Source organism: Heliangelus exortis, chromosome 1 (assembly GCF_036169615.1).
Source record: "Heliangelus exortis chromosome 1, bHelExo1.hap1, whole genome shotgun sequence".
Taxonomy (NCBI): domain Eukaryota; kingdom Metazoa; phylum Chordata; class Aves; order Apodiformes; family Trochilidae; genus Heliangelus; species Heliangelus exortis.
The window spans coordinates 7,027,305-7,048,449 of record NC_092422.1 but is presented as its reverse complement, the minus strand read 5'-3'; the positions used below and the strand labels follow the sequence as shown (position 1 = coordinate 7,048,449).

Below are 21,145 nucleotides of genomic sequence, written 5' to 3'. Positions count from 1 at the left end.
AGATGTATGGCTACAGTCTGATACACCTACACTGCCTTTCAAGTTAGTCCTGTGCTTGTGTGTTGTGTAACCACAACACCCAAATACCATCCTTGTGCACCCCAAGCTTGCATCTCTCCTTACTTCAACACTAGTGGCAAATTATGTTTCTTCTTTGTTCAGCTGTGTGGTGTGGGCAAGTGCAGCTGAAGTTATAGGTGCACAAGCCAGCCACCTGCTCAGGTGTCAGAGGGCACCGTGTGGTTTGATGTAGCCTGGGGAAGAATATAGAGAGAGGGTGCTTTAATGCATCTGCAGCAGGTGTAGCTTCAAAATCACAGATTAGCCCTGGAGCTCCAAATTACTGTTTGATGCATTCTGCATACAAATGAGGATTTGATCTCTCCTGTGTGTCTGTCTAGATAGGCTTTAAAATGAATCTTTCAGTGCTGTCTATGAGCACATTCTTCAGAATCACAGGAAAAGAGGGCCTGGGTTTCTGAGTTGAGCCCTGTTGCTGCTGCAGACAACCATAGAGAATAATCCCTTTCAAAAGCTGGTCAAGCTCTACTACAAGAATTATTCTTCCTGGAAGGCTATACCACAAAGTCAGTGTTAGGAGGAATGTTTACTGACTTTATAGGATACCAGTGTTGTTAATAATTTTCAGCCTCAATGGATATATGGCCAACTCTGACTCATTTGTTCTTCTATTGACAACTGGTTTTGATATACCTAATTATCTTCCCTCTCTGCTTTTTACCATCAAATGTATTTACAGATGGCAATCATCTTTCCCCTCAGTCTTTGCTTTTCACTCGAGAGTGCTCCAAACTTATTTCCTGTCTTTTTGCTATTTAGAAAATAAACATTTAAATATTTTCTTTTCTTTTTAGCAGATTTTTATTTCAGCTTGACTTTTGCCAATTCTCATTTCTCTCTAGAGTACTGACATCTCAGATGTACTTTTTGCCATAGACCAATCCTTTCTTCTCTTGCACTTAAGGCCCAGGATCCTTCCTTGTAGATTTTTTCCCCAATAAACTGCAAAACTCATTCAAAGTCTTATGAAGTCTCCTCCATTTCCAGTTTTTACCTCTACAGCTTAGCTCAATAGCTGGTTCCTTTGGTTTCTTAAGAGTTCTCCCTTTATACACTGAGAAACTCAATTAAAACATTTTCTTGTAATTTATACAGTTTATATGATAGAACTTGATGCTAGGTTCTTTGCTAAATTCATATCTTCTATGAGATCTTTATTAGCAGGAATCTAAAATATTACCAATTCTTTCTGTTTAATTCACTAGCTGATATAGAAATATATTAACTATAAAATCCATGGATACCTAGTATCTGGTATACCACACATCCTCCAGATAAAGAATTATGTCTCTTGTAATTTTAAAGTGCCCAGCATTACTACTCTCAGTAATGAGAAATACTAAAATTGAAACAACCATCACCAAATTCAGCTAGAATAGGGGGAGATCAATAAGCAAAGTCATGGTGATACAGATAAGAAAATAATTACTAGACTAGCACTAGTCTGTGTATTTTTAAAGATCAATAACACTACAAACAGACTGAGTGCATAAAAACTAAACAACCCTATGGGCCATTTTTCCCAATGCACATGTACAACATTTTCAAACTAAATAATTATTTGTATAGAAACATGAAAAATACACAAATAGTTATACTGTTGATTTGAACACAGAATCAACACAGAACAAAGCCTCTGTCTGCTGTGGTTTCTGTGAGCTATTCACACCTTAGATATTGGAGTGAAAATTTTAAAAATCTATTTTACTTTTTGCATTTATGAAACTGCATCCATCAGCCCTATCAGCAGCCTAAGTAAGGCAGTTAGCCTCTATCACCTTTTCATTAGGGTCAGATCCAAAATCCATTAGTGACTGTGAAGAACTCCTATTGACTTCAGGAGGCTTTGGAGTAGTTTATTAGTGCGTGCCTAAAGCAAGATGAACATGCCATCTGTTTTCTCTGATGGCTTGATTTCTATTCTCTTTCAACTCCTTTAGAATTTCTGGTAGGTGTCTTTTTTTTTTTTTTTTTCACAGCTACAACAGCATTCTCTTTCCTACTTTCCTACTTTATTTTTTTTTTTTTCCTTTGTTAAGTAACCACATTTTACTATATGAAATCAAGCAAATAGCACATTCTTCTCTCATAAAAATAAGAGAGGACACTGGCTTTGCTTAGCATAAAACACCAACAAAAATAATTGGGTGAATTTGGTCAGTTTGCAGATTTGGAGAAGTGCTATTAAATTATCTTCTACATAATACTGCTGCTTCAGTAGGGTTTTTTTTCAAGGAAACTTTATTGCTAAGTGTTTTACTAGATAAATGAAATATTATAAAGATAAAAAGAATGAGAAAATAAATGAAAAAAGAAGAAAGGGAAGGAAAGTTATAGGTGCTTGTCTATGCTTTATGACACTAGAACAGAAAAATCAGAAAGTATGGTTTCTCCATGCATTTAAGTTTGTTTATTGCTTTAAATTATTCACTGGGTTAATGTCTACTTTCTCAGTATCTTCAGAGCAATGAAGTGTTTTCTCAAACAATTTACTGCTACAATAACAAAAGTATTTAGGAGTAACTTACTTTTTCACTCAGTCTTGCCTCTAATTCCTTCAAACTCATTTCCCAGCAGCAGTACAAGCAATTCAGACTCTGCCTGGCATTACAGAGATGTTAATTCAAAAACCACAAGAAAAAAACCTATAAAATCAGCTGCTGTTTTCTGCAGTACTCTCTTCAAATTGGTGTCGACATAATTCTTGCCACCAATCAATTAAATGACAAATGTCTAATCACTGGGTTTTCTACAGCATAAATGTTAAAGGACCCAAGTGTTGTGTGATGGGTATATGCTGCCCTTTTTGTTACATCCAAAGAGAACCCATATATGCTTTCCTTGCAGCACTTCTGTTTTGAAGCACACACTGTTGTGTATGATGCAAACGCTGTGACCTTCAAATCCCTGAAATGCTTTGCAGTGCACTTTTCTTGTTGTTGCGGGAGAGGTTTGGATCAGTTGTTCTGATCAATCCAACAATTCATAGAATTTCCCAAAAGTGCTTTGGGTACTGCCAGGAGCTCTGAAAATTAATCTGAAGAGTCTTCCATATGTGTTCAGGGTACAAATGTCAAAAAGATAGGCATAATTAATCTGTTAATATTTCTGGCAAGAGATGTTCAGCTGGTACTACTGTATTCTAGCAATGATGCAAATGAGGGTTCTTTTGTTTAGAAATTAAAATAAAGCCATATTCTTTATTCTACATTGGACCAGCAGTGAGTAAAGCAATATCATGAATAGCACTCCCAAAAAACAGCAAGAAGAGGTCATGAGAATTCATTACAGTAGAGAAACCTCATTGCAACTGGAGACAGAATGAAACCTGAGATCCAGTTTTCTACCTCCTTACTGACCTCACATCTGATGTTGTCTCTGGGTTTTACACTGGAATTTTTTAAAATGCTCTTTACAATAATTACCAGTTTCCCTGGCAAAGATTAACATCCATGGGCCACAGAACTAACTTCCCTCTAATCTATTTCCTTTCTAGTCCTGATAAATATGAAGTCTTGACTCCACAGTAGCTTTTCTTTCCTCTTGCTCCTTTGAAAGGAAGGCTCAAGCATCTCAGTATCATATGGATGCAAATTGCCTGGGGACTAATGTGCTTTCTTAGGAAATGGAATTTTATTCATAGCTCCCCAGGTTAAGGAGATCTTAATCACCCATATCTCCACCCTAATGGTGGGGAAGGAACAGACAGAGGGCTACCACGTGTATTTTCTTCCCTCTTACTAAGTAAGCAGGTTCAGAGGGCCTCTGGGAAATCAAGCTTCAGTGACTCAAACCCAGAGACATGGGGACGGTGCCAGCTGAAAGACAAGAGGTGATCTATGAGCAGCAAGAACTTCCAGGGAAGCACGAGTGGAATTAAGGTGACCATCGTCAATGGCAGCACATCCTAAAATGCACTTGGACCCCTTGGTAACTGAATTGCTATGCAGTGTTTTAAAATTGGAAGCCTCCATTTCATCTATGTGGCTGTTTTGGACAACTAAGTCCCTTTATGAATCTGACCCACAAATACCACATTTAAAAAATGTGGCAGCTCCCTTTCTCTCAAATGCAGAGAAGAAAAATTCATTATTATACCACTCAGCTGTATCACCACCTTTATTGGAGGACTTGTTATATATCCTATCTGCATAAATAATATCCTCTAAGTCAAAACATTGAGATGCCTCATATCCAACTATGACTCAGCATTATTTTTGTCCAAAGATGTAACAGTTCTTCTTCACAATAATATAATAATATATAATAAATAATAATATAATAATGCAAATAACTGATTGTTATTTACAAGGCAGTCACATGCAGGATAAGAGCATCCTTTAGAGTCCTTGGTTTATTTTTTTTTAAACTTAATTGAGAAAACAACACACTCTGATCCTGAGAACCAATTTACCAGATATCTTTATGGATGCATAACTTTGATCTTACTATTAAAATTATTTATATAGTCAATTTTTAGACTGTAATATTTTCAAAATATTTTTCCAAAAGATAAGAGGTAAGAGTAAGCATTTATCACCAGAGTTATAGAGGTCTGAAAGCTTTGGCATCAATGAGATAAAGTTAAAACCAAAACAAGATAGATGCAGTCACTGGAAATGAAAGAAATATAGGGAAAAAAATGTGTTTACTTTTTCATGGCATTTCCAAGGTATCCCTTTTTCAGATTGTCCCTACCTTTTTGTTATTCTAAATTTTCAGGAATGAGAGAGAATTCGGGACCATTGACATTTTCATAAAAGTTATGATAATATTTACAATCCTAGTTCTGTTTTCAACTTAAGCTTTAAAAAAGTTGGTTTGCCATTCAGATTCTCAACAAAACATTTCTTTTTCATAGGCTGCAGACCTCTATGAAGTCTAAAATTCACAGGCAACAAACCCAGTGTGTTTGGAACTTTTTTTTCCTCCACCCTTCTCAATCTCCTATTAGCCTCTTCATGGCTTAGCTTTTCACTGTACTCCTTACCACTTAGTTTATTTTTTGGGTTTTTTTTGACATAGTTATACTGTCAATGCATTGCAATGCAAAAATCTTTAATATCAACCCTTCAGTGTACAGTGTAGTATAGTGACTCTATTTAGCACTACAGTAATGTCAGGGCATTGCTCCCCACGTTTCTGTTGAGAAACAGTTAATGTGGTTGTGCTCCCTTCAGTGCTGCTGGCCTTGGGATCCAGCCTGATTGCTGCCCTGTGCTTCATTATTCACTCTGACTTGTGCATTTTTCATATATAAGCTTTTTTTTCCAGTGAAAGAAGAGCGGCTTTTGTATTTATAAATCACTTTTGTTAGTTAGCCATGGAATCTAGAGAGCAGATTTACCTGAGAAAATACAATGCAAGCAAAATGCTTTTTAAGTACAGTAGAATACTATAACAAGAATAAAAATCTGACAATTTCCAAACCATACATTTGTGTCTCATAACAGCCATTGCTTTCATTTCTACATCAGCTAGGATGATTTTGTCTAAATTCTATTTCTATTTTAAAATTTTACTTATTTTCCTATTTTCAAATATGTGTTATTTCAACCAAATTTTTTGGCAGTTGTTTTTCACAGATACATTACACTTTCTTTACTCTTACTATTTGGTCATACAGAGTTCAGTCTCCATTTATGAGAAACAGATTTCCATTGAAGACATTCTGTTATATAACCTGGTAAACATTAAGAATGTTTGGGGTTGATCTCTGATTACTGTGGTCACCATTAAAATAATAGCATTTAACAACAGTCATGCTATAGCATCTGAAATACACTGTTCCTCAGAACAAGGAGCTAAAAATATTTAATTTACAAATACAGTTTTGGAAAAATGTCACCTTTTTAATTATTTCCAAGTAGGTAATCAATGCCTCAAAGTTAATTTAAGACAGAGGACACAACTGGATCATTTACCTTGAACTCCTGCCTAATATAGGTTGTAGGACCTACTTATATAATCTCTGGAGAAAAATATCACTTCTATAATGTTTCTTCCTTTTGCAGAACAATGACTGCAAGAAGGAGACAAAAGCCAGGATAGATTTTGCCGTGTCCCTTGTCCTTCCCAAAATGTTAATTTTTGTGCTTTTTTTATTATTTTTTTTCATCCATTAATATTATCTCCTTTTTAGTACTTATAGTACTCCTTTGCTCCTTTTTCTCCCCCTACCTATCAGCTACTATCTTGCTTTCTGTCTAACACCCTTTTGCTTCTCCTAAAACGTTCATCCAGTCCTTCACATTTGTCATTGCTACCATGTTAACATATTTATGTCCATCACAGCTTCTCTAAATTCAACCTCAGACAATCAGCTCGTGTTACCTCCTTTCAGGTAGTATGAAGAACACTCTCTTACAGACTAATTCTCATGTAACTACATATTTTCTGTGATAAAGTCACCCCTTAATTTCCCTCCTAGGAAGCTAAATTCATGAAGACCCCTCTGGCTCTCCTAACAGGGTGTGTTATCCAGAGACCTATCCTAAAGACACTTCTGCTATCAGTAGTTTTGTGAAGTAGAATTAAGCAGGATATTTCAGAAGTTTTACACATCACGTCCCAAACCCTGTAGTATTGCACACCCCAAAACCTGTTCTACTCTACAGTCCTCAGTTACACACCCAAGGTCTTCACCACACTTTTGGCTACAGCACTGGACTGAACATTTGCATTTGGCTGAGAATTAGCCAAGGAAACTCAGGAGTTTTTGCAAATTCATTGCTTTCAGGCAGGAGTCCTTGAGTTCACACATAGACAGTGTTCTGCTTTTTAATGTATGACTTCAGGTTTGGCCAGTTTATAAAACCTTGCTGTGTTTTACCCAGCACAGTCTGGCACTGCCTTTGCTCTGACCTACATGGGTACCATGATGACTCACCCCATCCCATTTACTCTTTTCAAGCACCATCACAGCATTAGCTCTCTTTCAGTACACTGAAATTCCTTCAGTACTCAAAGATCTTTTGAAAAATCAGCATGAGAGATGCAGATGCTCTTCAAAAAAATCCTTTAAAAATCAGATTGGAAAATCAAGACTCCATCCCATTCTTACAAAGAGTTTAGGGCTTTATTCATATAGAAGTGCATTAAACTAAGTCCTCACAACATTTTGATTTCTCTGATTTCTCCCCACCCAGTCAAATGCACTGAGGTTTCAGGAAGATTATAATCTTCTTCAGCCCATTTTGACAGCAATTTTTCTGCTGCTGGGAGAGATGAGTAATGGGGTTGCTTGGAGATGGAAAATCAGGGGAGACGTTGATTTTTAATGGGTTCTGTTAGTTTAGTTAAAAATTTATAGCTCCAAACAGTTACAGTTTCTTTTTACTGTTGGTCTACACACACATTTGACTCAATAATTTCTCTCTCAGCCACATTATAATGAATACCCCTAGAAAATCATACTCCTTTCCTAAGGTGCATCCCTGCATTTGAATTTTAAAAATAGATCTCTAGATATCCCATGAGAAAGCTTAATATGAAATTTCTAAACATATTCATCATAATGTAAGTTGCATAACATTTCTGCTTGTTTAGAAATACAATTATGATTCAGATAGTCAGTGCTTTTACTTATATGTTCATTGACAAAAACATCTACAAGTGCCTCACTGTGTAGTGCATCCTCACTTCTACTTTGGAAATATATTTAAATTCCTATTTTTCTAGTATTGATTTCATAACCACATTTGCCAATATTTTGTATAAACTAATTATTCAAATTGCATTTCTCATTCCTAAATAAATACTGGATGGACAACTAGTTAATGCACATATTTTAGCATTTTAAAAAATTTAAAGGACATTTTAAGACTATAAAATTGGTATCTTCTTTTCCATTTTTCAAAAATTCCTGTAAATTTTGCAAGCCCCTTGATACCAATGGAGCAGGTACTTCCCCCTGCCTACTCTTCAAAGTTTAATAGGTATGCTATTAGACTGCAGATTAGGATGTTTGTATTTTCATGATACCTTTATAGCTGGCTTGCTTTTCTGTGCTTCAAGTTTCTCCATAATGAAATATGATAAAAACATTAGGTAAATCATCAGCAGCAGCACATTAAAGAGAAATATTTCACTTTAAAGCATTGTTAACATTATTAAAGATTAAATTACAAGCTCATAAACTATTTTAGGGGGCTTTTTCCCCCATCTCTCTATATATGTGTTTTCCTATATTTAATTCCTTCAGTGACAATGTATTAAACTTTCAATATGAAGGTAAGGTAACAGCACCTCTCCTCAGCCTTGCAGGAGAGGCACAGGAAATGTGTATTGTGCTTTGAGTGCAACCAGTTAAATGCTGCAAAATTAAAAACCACTCAAAAATAAATTATTCATAGGATTCAGTCAGAATTCATATATCACATTAAGGTGCATAAGGTGACTTTCAAGCCATGCTTGAGACTCCCCAGCTAGGTCAAACTCTCAGGGTAAAGCAGTATCTTCCAATATAAAACATGCATGAGCAGCATACAATTGCTTTACAACTACTTCCAGCCCCTGCATGCCTGAAGTTAGCTTACTCATTTGACATTTAATTTCAGTCTTAAATGTAGGGACAAAATCCAAGAGAGGAAATGATCTGTATAATATAATTCCAAAGAACTTCTACATGTTACAAAGTAAGCCATTGTTCCTGCAAAAGTACTTTTAAAAAAAGGTATACCAGATCATTTCTCATTCTTCTTTTGATGAGAAATAGCTTTTCTTTCCTTATACAGTCAGACAGAATTATAGAATCAGATAATGGCCAGGGTTGGAAGGGACTTTTAAGATCATCTGGTTCCAACCCCCCTACATGGGCAGGGACACCTCCCACTAGATCAGGTTGCTCAAGGCCCCATCCAACCTGGCCTTGAACACCTCCAAGGAGGGGGCTGCCACAGCTTCCTTGGGCAACCTGTTCCAGTGTCTCACCACCCTCACAGGAAAGAATTTTTTCCCAATGGATAACTTAAATCTCCTCTCCTCAATTTTGAAAGCCATTTCCCCTTGTCCTCTCACTACACATCCATTTAAAAAGCCCCACCCCAGCTTTCAGGTACTGCAAAGCCAATATAACGTCACCTCAGAGCCTCCTTTTCTCCAGGCTGAACAACCTCAGCTTCTTTAGCTTGAGAGGTGCTCCAGCCCTCTTGCCATTTTAGTGGCTCTCCTGTGGACACATTCCAGGAGCTCCATGTCCTTCTTATGCTGGGGACTCCAGAACTGGACACAGTGCTAGAGGTGGGATCTCAAAAGACCAGAACAGAGGCGGAAAATCAGCTCCCTTGACTGGCTGGCTGTGCCTCTTTTGATGCATCCCAGGACCTAACTGGCTTTCTGGGCTGCAAATGCACATTGATAGCTCATGTTGAGCTTCCACCCCCAAGTTCTTCTCAGGGCTTCAATGCTTTCTCCTCCCAACCTGTATTTGTGCATGGCCTTGCCTTGACTCAGGTGAAGAACTTTGCACTTGGCCTTGTTGGACTTCATGGATGTTGTACAAGGCCACTTCTCAAGGATGTCAAGGTTCCTCTGGTTGGCATCCCTTCCCTCTAATATGTTGACTTAACCACAGTTTGGTGTTGTCAGCAAACTTGATTTGTCTCTGACAAAGCTGTTCAACAGCACTGGGCTGAGTACTGACCCACGAGGAATACCCTTGTCACACATCTCCATTTGGACACTGAGCCACTGATCACAACTCTTTGGGTGTGACCATCCAGCCCATTCCTTATCCAATGAGTGGTCCATCCATCAAATCTGTATCATTCCAGTTTAGAGATCAGAATATCCTGCAGGACAGTGTCGAGTGCTTTGCACAGGTCCAGGTAGATGATGTCTATTGCTCTGCCTTTGTCCACTGAGACTGTGACCTCATCATAAAAGGCCACCAAATCACTCAGGCAGGACTTGCCCATAGTGCAGCCGTGTTGGCTGTCACCAATCACCCCTTTGTTATCTGCTTGCCTTAGCAGAGCCTTCAGGAGGATCTGCTCCATGATCTTGCCAGGCACAGAGGTGAGACTGACTGGCCTGGAGTTCCCTGGGTCTTCTTTTTTTCCATTTTTGAAAGTGGGGGTTATATTTCCCTTTTTCCAGTCAGTGGGAACTTCACTAGACTGTCATGACCTTTCAAATATGATGGATAGTGGCTTTGCAACTTCATCTGCAAGTTCTTTCAGGAGCTGTGGGTTAATCCCATCAGATCCCATGGACTTATTCACCTTCATGGTCTTAGGTGGTCTTGAACCTGCACTTGAGAGTGAGAGGATCTTCCTTTTCTTTGGATCTTGCAGCATGTTGGGTGTGACCAGAGTCTCTGCTGGTGAAGACAGAGGCAAAGTAGTCATTGAGTATCTCAGCCTTCTCTACATCTTGTGGGCTCAGTGTCCATCTCCTGTTTCCTTCTGGAATGGGCCCACATTTTCCCCAGTCTTCCTCTTATCATTGACATACCTATAGAAATTTTTCCTGTTGTCCTTAACCACCCTTGCCAGATCCAATTCTTTCAGCGCCCTTGGTTTCCTAACCTGATCTCTTGCAGCTGTAAGCAAGAAGCTGGATGGTAGTTATAAGTAGAAGACAAATGATTTCCTGACTACTTCAAAGGCAAACACATAAGAACGGAAAATAACTGCAATACTTCATCCAAAGAGCAAATCAGAATTTTTATTGTGATACCTTATTACTGTTACAATACACAGCAATGACAGTTGTGGAATTCAGTCTGGGTAAGCAAGCTGATTATTTCCTCCTTCCTCCCCCCTTTTTTCTTTCTGTCTTTGCAGTGCCATTTCCAACCAAAGTGGCATACGGATTTCTCATGGTTGAGTGGCCCTAATTTATGCATTACAATTGATTCTGAGTTAATAACAAGAATGAAAGGCAATTTTCTACAATACAAAACATTACTTTTTTTTCTGAAGAGTCAGCCAGTACATGAAAGATACATTTTAAGAAGTCCTGCCTCAAAAATGACCACCTTTGCTGCAAGATGATTATTGTTATCTCCAAAATGAATCATTTTCTACCAGTAAATTGAGGTTCTTCATTGTCATTTATTTAAATGTATTTTTCTAAAAACTCCAAATATGACTTGTCAGTGCCAGTGGCAAAACTATATGAAACCTGTGTCGAACCACTGCTTTGTAGCTCTTTTGTTTGTCATATTATCTTTTTCTGATCTGCTTTCTTAATCTTTCTGCAAGACGATTCTTAAATACTTTCTTGGCAAAGTCAGAATCTCAGGCACACACATTACTCCTTTTCAGTGTATGCATACCCTCCTGTTAGTGCTCCAGAAGCTTTTATTCAGAACTGGTATATTTGGAAGACACACTTGCAGCTTTGCTCAGTAGAACTGATTGATTTGAAGTACCACAGGGTGGAACACTTCAGGTGTGCTTTGGTGATTGATTAGATTGATTTCTGCTAGCAGGCTTTTTATGCCAGTTTGGAAAAGCCAAACAGTGTGGAACAGAATACCCATTTCTTTGTACTTCCTGAAACCTGGGATGCCATCCAAGCACTCAGTGCACTCCTAAATCTGTGTTAAATGCTCAAATCAATAAAGAATTTATTCCTGAAAAATTAGTTCCTGGCAGAATTATTGTTTAATAACAGCACAAATGCTAAGATGGAGGGAAAGGTCTGCTTTCCTGCATCAGTCTGGTGGACAAGGATACAGCTATAAAAGTCTGCCGTGCTTCACCATGCCAAGATTTTATTTTTTTTTCATTAGACCACCATTACTGCACACATAAGTGTTACTTTCCGAAACTGGAAGTTGAACTCTGTAGAAAGTCTCTGCTAAACATTGTGATATACACCTGCAGAGAAAGTTTCCCTCTGCCTGTGTTACACTGCTATCCTGGGATGACAAAAAAGAGACTCCTGTGATGTTTTCTGCTGTCATTTCAGTACTGAGGCAGTTTCCCAACCAGGCCTGAGTTAGTCTGAAGCTTGGACTTTCTTGACTCACTTGTGACTTTGTCAGCCAGAGATAACAGTAAGTAAGCTTAAAGGCCACATCTAAAGTAAAAGTAATTTTCAACTAGGGCTCTAAATAATACAAAAAAACAGCAGAACTACTTCCTGCAAATTATCTGGTGAGGGCAAGTGAGTTATGAAATGAGACAAAGGCAATAAATGAGTGATATTACCTGAAAAATAAAATGTCAGTATAACAATAATGTAAAAGAAACAGCAGCAGAATGCTGCCTCCAGGCAGCTATGATTTGCATGAAATACCTTTTTGCATAATAGGTAACTCAATGTTTCAATGGTCTTGACAAAGTTAAAGGGATAAATTTCAAGTATAATAACATATATAATAATATAATTCTTTTTTTCCTGTATACACCTAGGTAGTTTTTTGAACTCTTAAATAAAGGCTTCTTAATTTTTCTACTTCCTTTTTGATCTGGAATACACATCATCCACACTACTGGAGCATTTCAGGTGTTTTTGCAATTGATTATTAATTTATTTCTATTACTTTCATATTACTTTGTAATACTGTGTTAATGTCTTCTTTCTAGTATCTATATTTCTCTTGTCATGCTCTGTTTTTATGTTCTCTTGTCATGTAAGTTTTTAATGTAGAGAGTGTAAGTAACTTCAGGCTTGTAATTCAATATATTGGAGAAAGAAATTTCTTTTATTCCTTTGGGGACACAATGGCTCGGTGTATCTAGTGAATCTTATTCAATTTAAAAAAATATAACAAGCAATCTCCAATTTTCTTCTGCTTGAGCAGTCTTCAAAACTTCAAATTATTTTGAAAATGCTAAGTACCACCGTGAGCTTTCATAACAGAATATAGTTATTTAAAATTTCTCACACAACCACAAAATTCTCATAATCTTCCCTGGACCTGGGGAGTTGTTGAAAGAAATTGTGGACCCCTCACCTGAAGAAACACCCAGAAACTACTGTATGCATTATTAAAACCAGTGAATACATAGACTCTCAAAAATAAATACACAAATTAATAAAATTCTAATTCATAATAATAAAATACTCCTTGCCTGGAAAGCCTGAATGATCAAGTATAAATCAAAACTATGTATTTTTTTCTATCTGAATTATAAAGCTAACGCAGATGCACGAAAGGGGACATCACTGAGATAATGCCCTCCCAGGAGTTTAAAAGGCTTCATAGTGATAAAACCAAGGAAACACAGTATTCTGATTTAAATGAGCTGGCATCCATTCAGTGTTTTTCAGACTCTTAGATTTAAATCAAGATTCTAAGTTAACAGTATGAAAATATGAATTTCTTTGATAGGTACCCAGAGGAAACTAAATGTATAGTATTATTTTAGCTTTTCCTAATCTCAGTGAAACTATAAACAGTAGAAGTTAATTATTTTTCCCTAGTCACATATATAATTCCCCTTTCCTCTGCATTCCCTTTTTTGGCTTTGTGACCATTGGGATGAAAAGTGCTGCCACTCCACAGCTGGGAAACTATGCAGCCTCCTCACAGCTGTAGCAATGATGAAATATAGGGCAAGTCTTCACTATAAACAGTGGCTTCATAGAAATCCACATCTTTTTTAAGAATTTGCCCTGGATAACTCAAGTTCTTCTAGCAGTACATGTTCTGAAACAGTCCAGATCATCCTGGTCTGGAGAGGACAACATTAAAGAGATCAGTCCTCCTAATCCTATCACTGCTTTTGGGAAAATCATGAGCAGCTTACACCACACTCCCAACATTTCTGTTTCAACACACTCCCTATACCAATGCAATTTTTGGCAGCAATAACAACAAATAAAAATATTTTTTTCCACATCTCTTTAATAGGGTTATAATACTAACAGCTGTACTTCACTTCTCTAGCTCTTTATTGAGTTTCCAGTTCCAGACACTGAATTTGGAGAATGACACCTAACAACACTGGGCAGAAACTTCTGTCCCTCAAAAGGTACATCCCAGATCTTCTACATTTTCATGCTTACTTCAGACTGGCACATGTTGTACCTCTACCAAGCACAGGTGGAACAGGCCCCCACAAGACATGCATAGCTCTACACCCAGGAATAGTTTCAGCATAATGACTCTGACAGAATAAGAACAAGGAACAAAGTTTTCCAATGATTAGTTATATTTTGAGTGCCAAATTAGGGCTGCTCTGAGGTGACTGAAAGTCACATGTTTTGGGTGAGTAATATTACAAAAAAAATCAGGCTGTTCCAAGGAATCTTAATTTAGGTCATTCAACTAATGCAACCAAATTCTGCAGTTGCTTTGGAAAATGTTGACCTGGTATTTCAGTGTCACATTAGCAGGACTGCACACCAGGCTCCTTCAGCTCCTTTCATTAGCTCTTTCCTGTGCATTCTGAGGTCAAAGCAAAATCTAGCTTATAGAGCCCAAGAGATGAAAGGAGAACATTGACCTCACTTAAGCCATCGCATCCAGAGATAAGAAAGTCTGAAGGCAAATGACAGCCCCTTTAAGTGTCAACTCTAAACTAAACCATGATTGGAATTAGAGCGTGTAAGAGAATTTCGTGCAGAGCAATTGCCTGCACTAAACCTGTATTTTCAAGGATCTTTGTTAATTTCATTTCTCATTTTACAGAACTTTGTGTTACAGATACACAAGGATACACACCAGTCTTGGGTACCTAAGAGATCAGGTTTATAAATTATCTGCTCAACAGTAAAAAAGATGGGTGTCACATTCACTGTTCGCTGATAATTCAGATCCATATATAGGTACTTTTGTCTCTTGTGGGCAGATGTGCCTGATATAAACCAGCCAATAAGAAGGATTCTCCCTTTGAATTATACTTTATTTCAGTCTGAGGCTGCAAGAGTGACTACCACTTACTTTCACTTAGGAGGAGGCAGAGACTTGAAAGAAGAAATACAATAAGGGCACCCAGTCTGAAAGCTCTCAACAGTGAAGAAAACATCTATAATTCTGCAGGAATAAACACTTGGAGAACAACACTGCTTTTGGAGGAGCTCAGCAGGTACCTGAGGGACACTCACTATAAAAGATTTACTTTCCTCTGTTGGAAGATGTCAGACTATTCCACTGGGGCCATTGATAGTTGTATATTGATTTATGCACTCTGGGTTCTAAGAAGGCATGCATCTACAGTATAAGCTTTTAAACTTTGAAAATACTTTGCGGCCATTTCTTGACCACTCCCTTCCACTCTGTTATTTCTGAACCACATAAAGAAGGAATTTCCTGACACTGTGCTGTGCATCACAAAAGTGATGCAAACAGAAAACATTATTAATTATCCCTCGAGTTCCCAAGGTACGAAGGTAAGTAAGAACTCAGGCCCGGGATAAATTGTTTACCAGAATGTGTGAGGATTGTTTTTACTACTGTTTCCTCAGGATTTTTAAATATTAACCTTTACATTCATTATTATTGTAGTTATAGTTTAGCCTTTATAGTTGAGATTGAATAGACCCTTGAATTTTGTGGAAATGTGGAAACCCAGCCTCATAGAGAGCAATAATCTGGAACTAGAAAAATGAAATCTTCTCATGGCACTTTATGTCACTGAAGTATCTAGTCAAAGAAAAGAAGAGAGATAACAGATTTCCTGGCTCTCCACTGTACACAGCATGCTGTGGATACAGAATATAATTTAGCAGAAGTATCACAGCACAATTCCAAATGATAAATCATTATTCATAATTTGCTCTTTTGGAATATCTTTAACCTGTTTTTCTAATACCAGTTGCCACCAGATATGAACAGTGAAGCAGAAACACAGCAGAAAGTTCCAAAAATCTTTGTAAAATGGTGTGGTTCATTAGAAGCAGGGACATCTGCAGTGTAACCTCAGCTGTTAGCATAGGCCAGAGAATCCATCAGAATATAAAAGGAAATGAAATAGGGAGTTCATGCATATCTTAACCTTGGGGAAACTCTTGGTGAGAGCTTGACCTGTTCAGATACCAAAGACAGTCAATCTCATCATGGAAATGGACTGGGAACTAGATACCTTCAATAACATTTTATTTTTCTAAAAGGTCTATTTCACAAAAAGTAATATAAATTTACTTTTATACAGATACCCAATGAAAATACATAGTGAAACATCAAAAGATTATGTGAAAACAGCTTTGCTAATCTTAACTGCCCTCTTTTGCTATCATTTAAAGAATAGGCAGGGTTAGATGAGCAAACAAGTACTGAGATCTGAACTCAGACATTGATGTCAGCAGGAAGCCAACATGAATCATTAAGTGAGCTCCTGTCTTTACTCTCCTTCAAGTTAGCTATCAATATTGGCTGATACTCCATCAACTTCTGTTTAAATCCTCTCTTCACCACAGGTCTTTGAGCACAGCACTGTACCAAACTGCCCCCAGATTAGAGAGGTTGGACTGGGCTTTGTCACAGTCTATTGAATTATCCCCTACACCGACCACCGATCTACAGGTGCAAATCAGTCTCTTGATGTTGTGGCATACATTTTTTGCAAGTCCTGCAATAAAGGAAGATTCACTTCACTAAAATAAGCCACTTTATGTAGAATTTCCTTTTTATGGTGTTTTAATATTCAAGCTATAGCAAGGTAACAGATTATTTTACGCAATTTTGTTTAAGTGTGCATTTGGGTACTGTAGTTGATTACAAATTATCAAATCTTATTTTACACTTGGATCTGCATTTTATCACACATCCTCTGAGGAAGTTGAAGGATTTAAAAATATCTTTTTCTTTCCTTTTTTTTTTTTTTTTTTTTTTCTTTTTTTAAGAGAAATTGTTGCATTTATCTTAATTATGTAATTGTTTTGCTCAAGTAGGTTCTTATGAGCTGAAGAAGAGTGAAAGAATAAGAGGGTGCCACTAAGGAGGGAGCTGGAAGAGCCATACTTAAGACTTCCTTAATTCATGGAAAAAGCACTGATCACAGCTTTAAGATGGATCTGCCTCAGATTTATTGTTTTTTCTGAGCTCTCACTGAAGCTTTTTAAGCACAAATGACAAATCTTGTTAAACTGTAAACTAGGACACAACGCTTTAAATAGAAGCTGAACAATGTTACGTCAAAGAGCAAAAATAAAAAAAGCTTTCTACACAGGCCCACTGTGTCCTTGCAATCATTGCTTTATATATTAGCTGAGTCTCAGGCAGCTCAGTGACATTCAGCAAGCTCTGCATTGTCCATCCCACCAATTCCTTAGCAGGTTTACTTTTGGCATTTTAAAGACCCTGCTGATCTGCTCCTCAGCTCCACAAGGGACACATTCTGCCAATACACTCACAGTGGTCTTGTTTTACCCCATGAGGTGGAGCCACCTCTTCATCCTGGGGCAAGGATCATACCTAAGCCAGTAACTCCCTTCAGGAATACATACCACAAATTCATGTTACCTATGGACAAAGGTGACCTACAAATAAATTGGTGGTATTCTTGCCCTGCATATAGAGAGGTGTTTTGAAGTAATCAATCCTTTATGTCCTTCCTTTCCATTCTGCTATTAAAAAAAGCAGGAAAGAGTGCAGAAGCCCTAATAAACCTTCCACCAAGTTATCTTTTATGTTACAAAGACCTCTAAATTATAATGACTATTTAAAAATGCAGGTAAAAATCATGAAGAAAATATCTGAGAGCTTTTGATAGAATTCTGTAACTTGGATGACTGTACTAGAATGCAAAGTTTATTACCAACTGTTCAGTAAAGGCAAACCACATTTTTATCTCACAACAGCATCAAACTTAATGCATTTTGCAGCTTTGCCATTAAATACAAAGAGATGATTTTCCATCTAATTTCTAAAAGCAGTTTTGTGGAAGAAAATGGGTAATCAACATGGAGTATGTCTTTCTTCTGAAAATGCTTTTAGTCTAACATAAATGACAGCTATTTAAAGGCAATCATTCGTGTTTTATATCTCACACAAAAACCAGCAGACACAGTACTCTGCCTTTGAGACAAATCACTGATACATGTGACAGAACATTTCAAGCAGTAATAATTAGAAGACACAGATTCAGTAGCATCCAGAAAACAACTGAAATATCTTCCATTAAAATGTGTAGCATTTTTTTGCTAATGTTGTTCAGTCTTTAAGTGATATATTGTATAATTATATTATAAATTTCTATCAATCTGCACCAGACAGGTACAAGAGATGCAAATCACATTCGTTCTGCAGTATGTACCCTGATAAATTACATGCCTATTAAAAATAAAGTGGTTTTCGAAATATCACCCAGGAGACATGCATTCTGTTCAGTGACCTTTGGAAACTCTCGTCCAATGAATATCTAGTGATGCGCAAATAAGTTGAGAGATGGTAGATTAAAGTGCCTATAACCTTATCTGTTATCTGTTATGAGTATGCTATGGTAAAAAGATATGTTGCTCTTTCATAATCTGCCTGGGAGTGGAAATCAATGTGAGCATAAATTTATATCCCTTTAAGTTGAATGGTTGTGATGAAACTCATTATCCCAGACAATTAAAAATAAAACAATGGAATTCATTGTCCTGGACACTTAAAAATATAACAGACAGAAAAAGGGCAATGAATTGTATGATCTAAGAATCTAATTTAGTGGTTGTTTGCTACCTTACAGGCATTTGTCCATATGGCATCAGTCACATCTTAGTAAACATTTTATGTAGAAAGGAACCAAACTATGTTTGCTCCTAAGATGCCAAAACTTCATAGTGCCAGAATGTCGGCAGAATACTGAAGGAATTCAGCAATGACAATCTTGCATCCATTAGAAAGTATAACACATGACAAAGCTTAGACTTTCTTTCTCACACAATATATGGCCCAGCTGGCCTTGATCTTGTGGCAAAGTCCACAGTCTAAAGAAAATCATTATGTAACCATAAGACAAGGGAAAACCACCAAATCCAGGTTTGATGAAGCACAAATCTTAAATATATCCTTCTTTCATTTGCTACTTTTAAACCAAACTCCCAACAAAGCCTTTGCTGCTGGTCCTCATGTAGTTCAGACTTGAATAAGCATATTCTTTACACATGGAAATGGTGTAGAGAGTAACCTGAACATTAAAAAACACTTTTGCGATTTTTGTTTTATAGTATAGAACTCTGTATCTTCTATTATGCACACATGCAAGGAAATCAAAGAGGCTGAAAGAGAAAAAAAGCCACAATTCCAGTCTGCAAGTTAAAAAAGAAGTACCAGGTCACACAGGCTTTGCCCAGTAATTAGTTGAGTACTAATACAGTTATGGGGGAAAAGAGCATTCTAGACACTCATCTGCAAGTTGCTGCACTTGAAGCTTCTTAAAAATATTAAAGGATTATCCTTTTGTATCGCTCACATATTCTAGAGTAAGGAAAGAACATTTTCATTCAAAATATAAGGAATTTTATTGTTAGATTTTCTTAAGTAATTGCATCACTTGTATTACAGATAATTATTTTTCCTATAGGAGAAGAATAATTTATACTTACCCGCTCCAAAGTAATTTCTTCAAATTCATATTCAATTTCTGTTCCGTTAACCTGAAGAAAATAAAATCAGTATGGTCAGTGTACTGAAGAGCATTTCTCAACAACAAATTATAGCCTGCTAGTTCTCCTTTGTCTTGAATGGCATGTGATCAAGCCTAGAAACTTGAAAACAGTAAAATTTCACCATGTAAAACACTGAAATAATGGATAACTACATGACTTACATAATATTACCAATATTTGATATAGCATGTTTGTGGACTTTCTGCAAATGTTTAGTTTCCAAGGTAATAGTTTTATGTCAAAAGTAGAAAACCTGTTTCTAAAAATTATTCTCACAAGTGGAAGGAAGATTAATTATTCATTGCCTTACGAGCTCCAATTTACTTTGCAATACAAAACCAGACAAGAATTTCAGAATTGTTATGTAAAAATCACTCACTGATACATACACTGAAATACATCTTGTTTACTATATTAACCTAGGGCAAGTACATGACAGAGGACCTTTTCAATAGGCATTTGGATGACAAAAGTCTCAGAATATTAATGCAATTCTTATGCTGAGTTTCAGTGTCAAAATAAATTAAGCTACAAAATGTAGAGCACCAAAATGGATTGCACTGGACAAGAAATGTATCAGCTGAAGACATGACACTAATTTAAGCAGTATTCTGAAACCTTCTGTTCCAGTCTGACATGGATTTTTTCTGTCCCTTTAGGCAACTCACTTAACATCCCTTTCTTAGTTTCTTCATTTCTTAAATGGGTAGAGTACCACACCTGAGAAAGCTACAAAGGCTGGATATATTGTACGTAAACTGCATAATAATGAAAATGGTCTATTATAAAAGATTCCAAATTAATTTCAAAGTATGCCTTATCTCCATCTAGTCAGCTATGTTATGATTTGGCAAGAAAATATTTCTCAAAAAAAAGATATCACTCATGAATCATGATGGTTTAGTTTTTTTGATGATATTTCCTGGAAAATAGTTTTGCTTTAGTGTTTTACTTAATTTATACATAATGAAATAAACCTCTTCTTTGTAAGACCGAAGCTGATGTGAAATATTAGGACTGACCTAATCTTGGAGGAGCAAATTAGTTATTCTCAGAACAAGAACATTTACTACCCATGCCCATTCCTAGCTCTTAATTTTCAACATTAGCTTTCTAACTGCAATCAGAAAATACTGTACACAAACCATTCTTTATCTAGTCAAGTACCCTTCAAATGTAATTAGGTACCTCTCTTGTGAAAATTATAACATGGTAGATGTCTCTACCAAACAAAGGTTTCCTATAAAAGCCACCAGCTATTTAATTTGTCTACAATTCAAGATCTGATAAACCGTGAAATGAGAAGCAGAAATACAATGCTCAGAATCTGTGTTCAAAAGGAAAGATGGAGAGAAGTCTAAATAAACATTCCATGCTTAACAATAAAACAAAAACATAGCATCAATGAATAAAACATTTCATACATACATAACAATTGTGTATTTTACATTATTACAATCTGGTAATCACATTACACCACACCAAAGCCAGGTATCTATAAAAAATGTACTATAGGGTAGTCTCCTGTTCTATGTTACCACCTTAATACCTTCTGCATGGACTCTTTTAT

The 21,145-nt window shown here is 36.7% G+C and overlaps 1 protein-coding gene across 26 annotated transcripts in view; it reads right to left on the bottom strand.

Moving 5' to 3' along the window:
• DLG2 (discs large MAGUK scaffold protein 2) overlaps positions 1-21,145 on the bottom strand; it is a 961,231-nt gene that overhangs the window by 358,535 nt on the left and 581,551 nt on the right. For all 26 annotated transcript variants that reach the window (XM_071732357.1, XM_071732283.1, XM_071732535.1 and 23 more), the window contains one exon: positions 19,513-19,563. In XM_071732357.1, the coding sequence (XP_071588458.1) occupies positions 19,513-19,563 (51 nt within the window). The remainder of the gene's footprint in view (positions 1-19,512; positions 19,564-21,145) is intronic.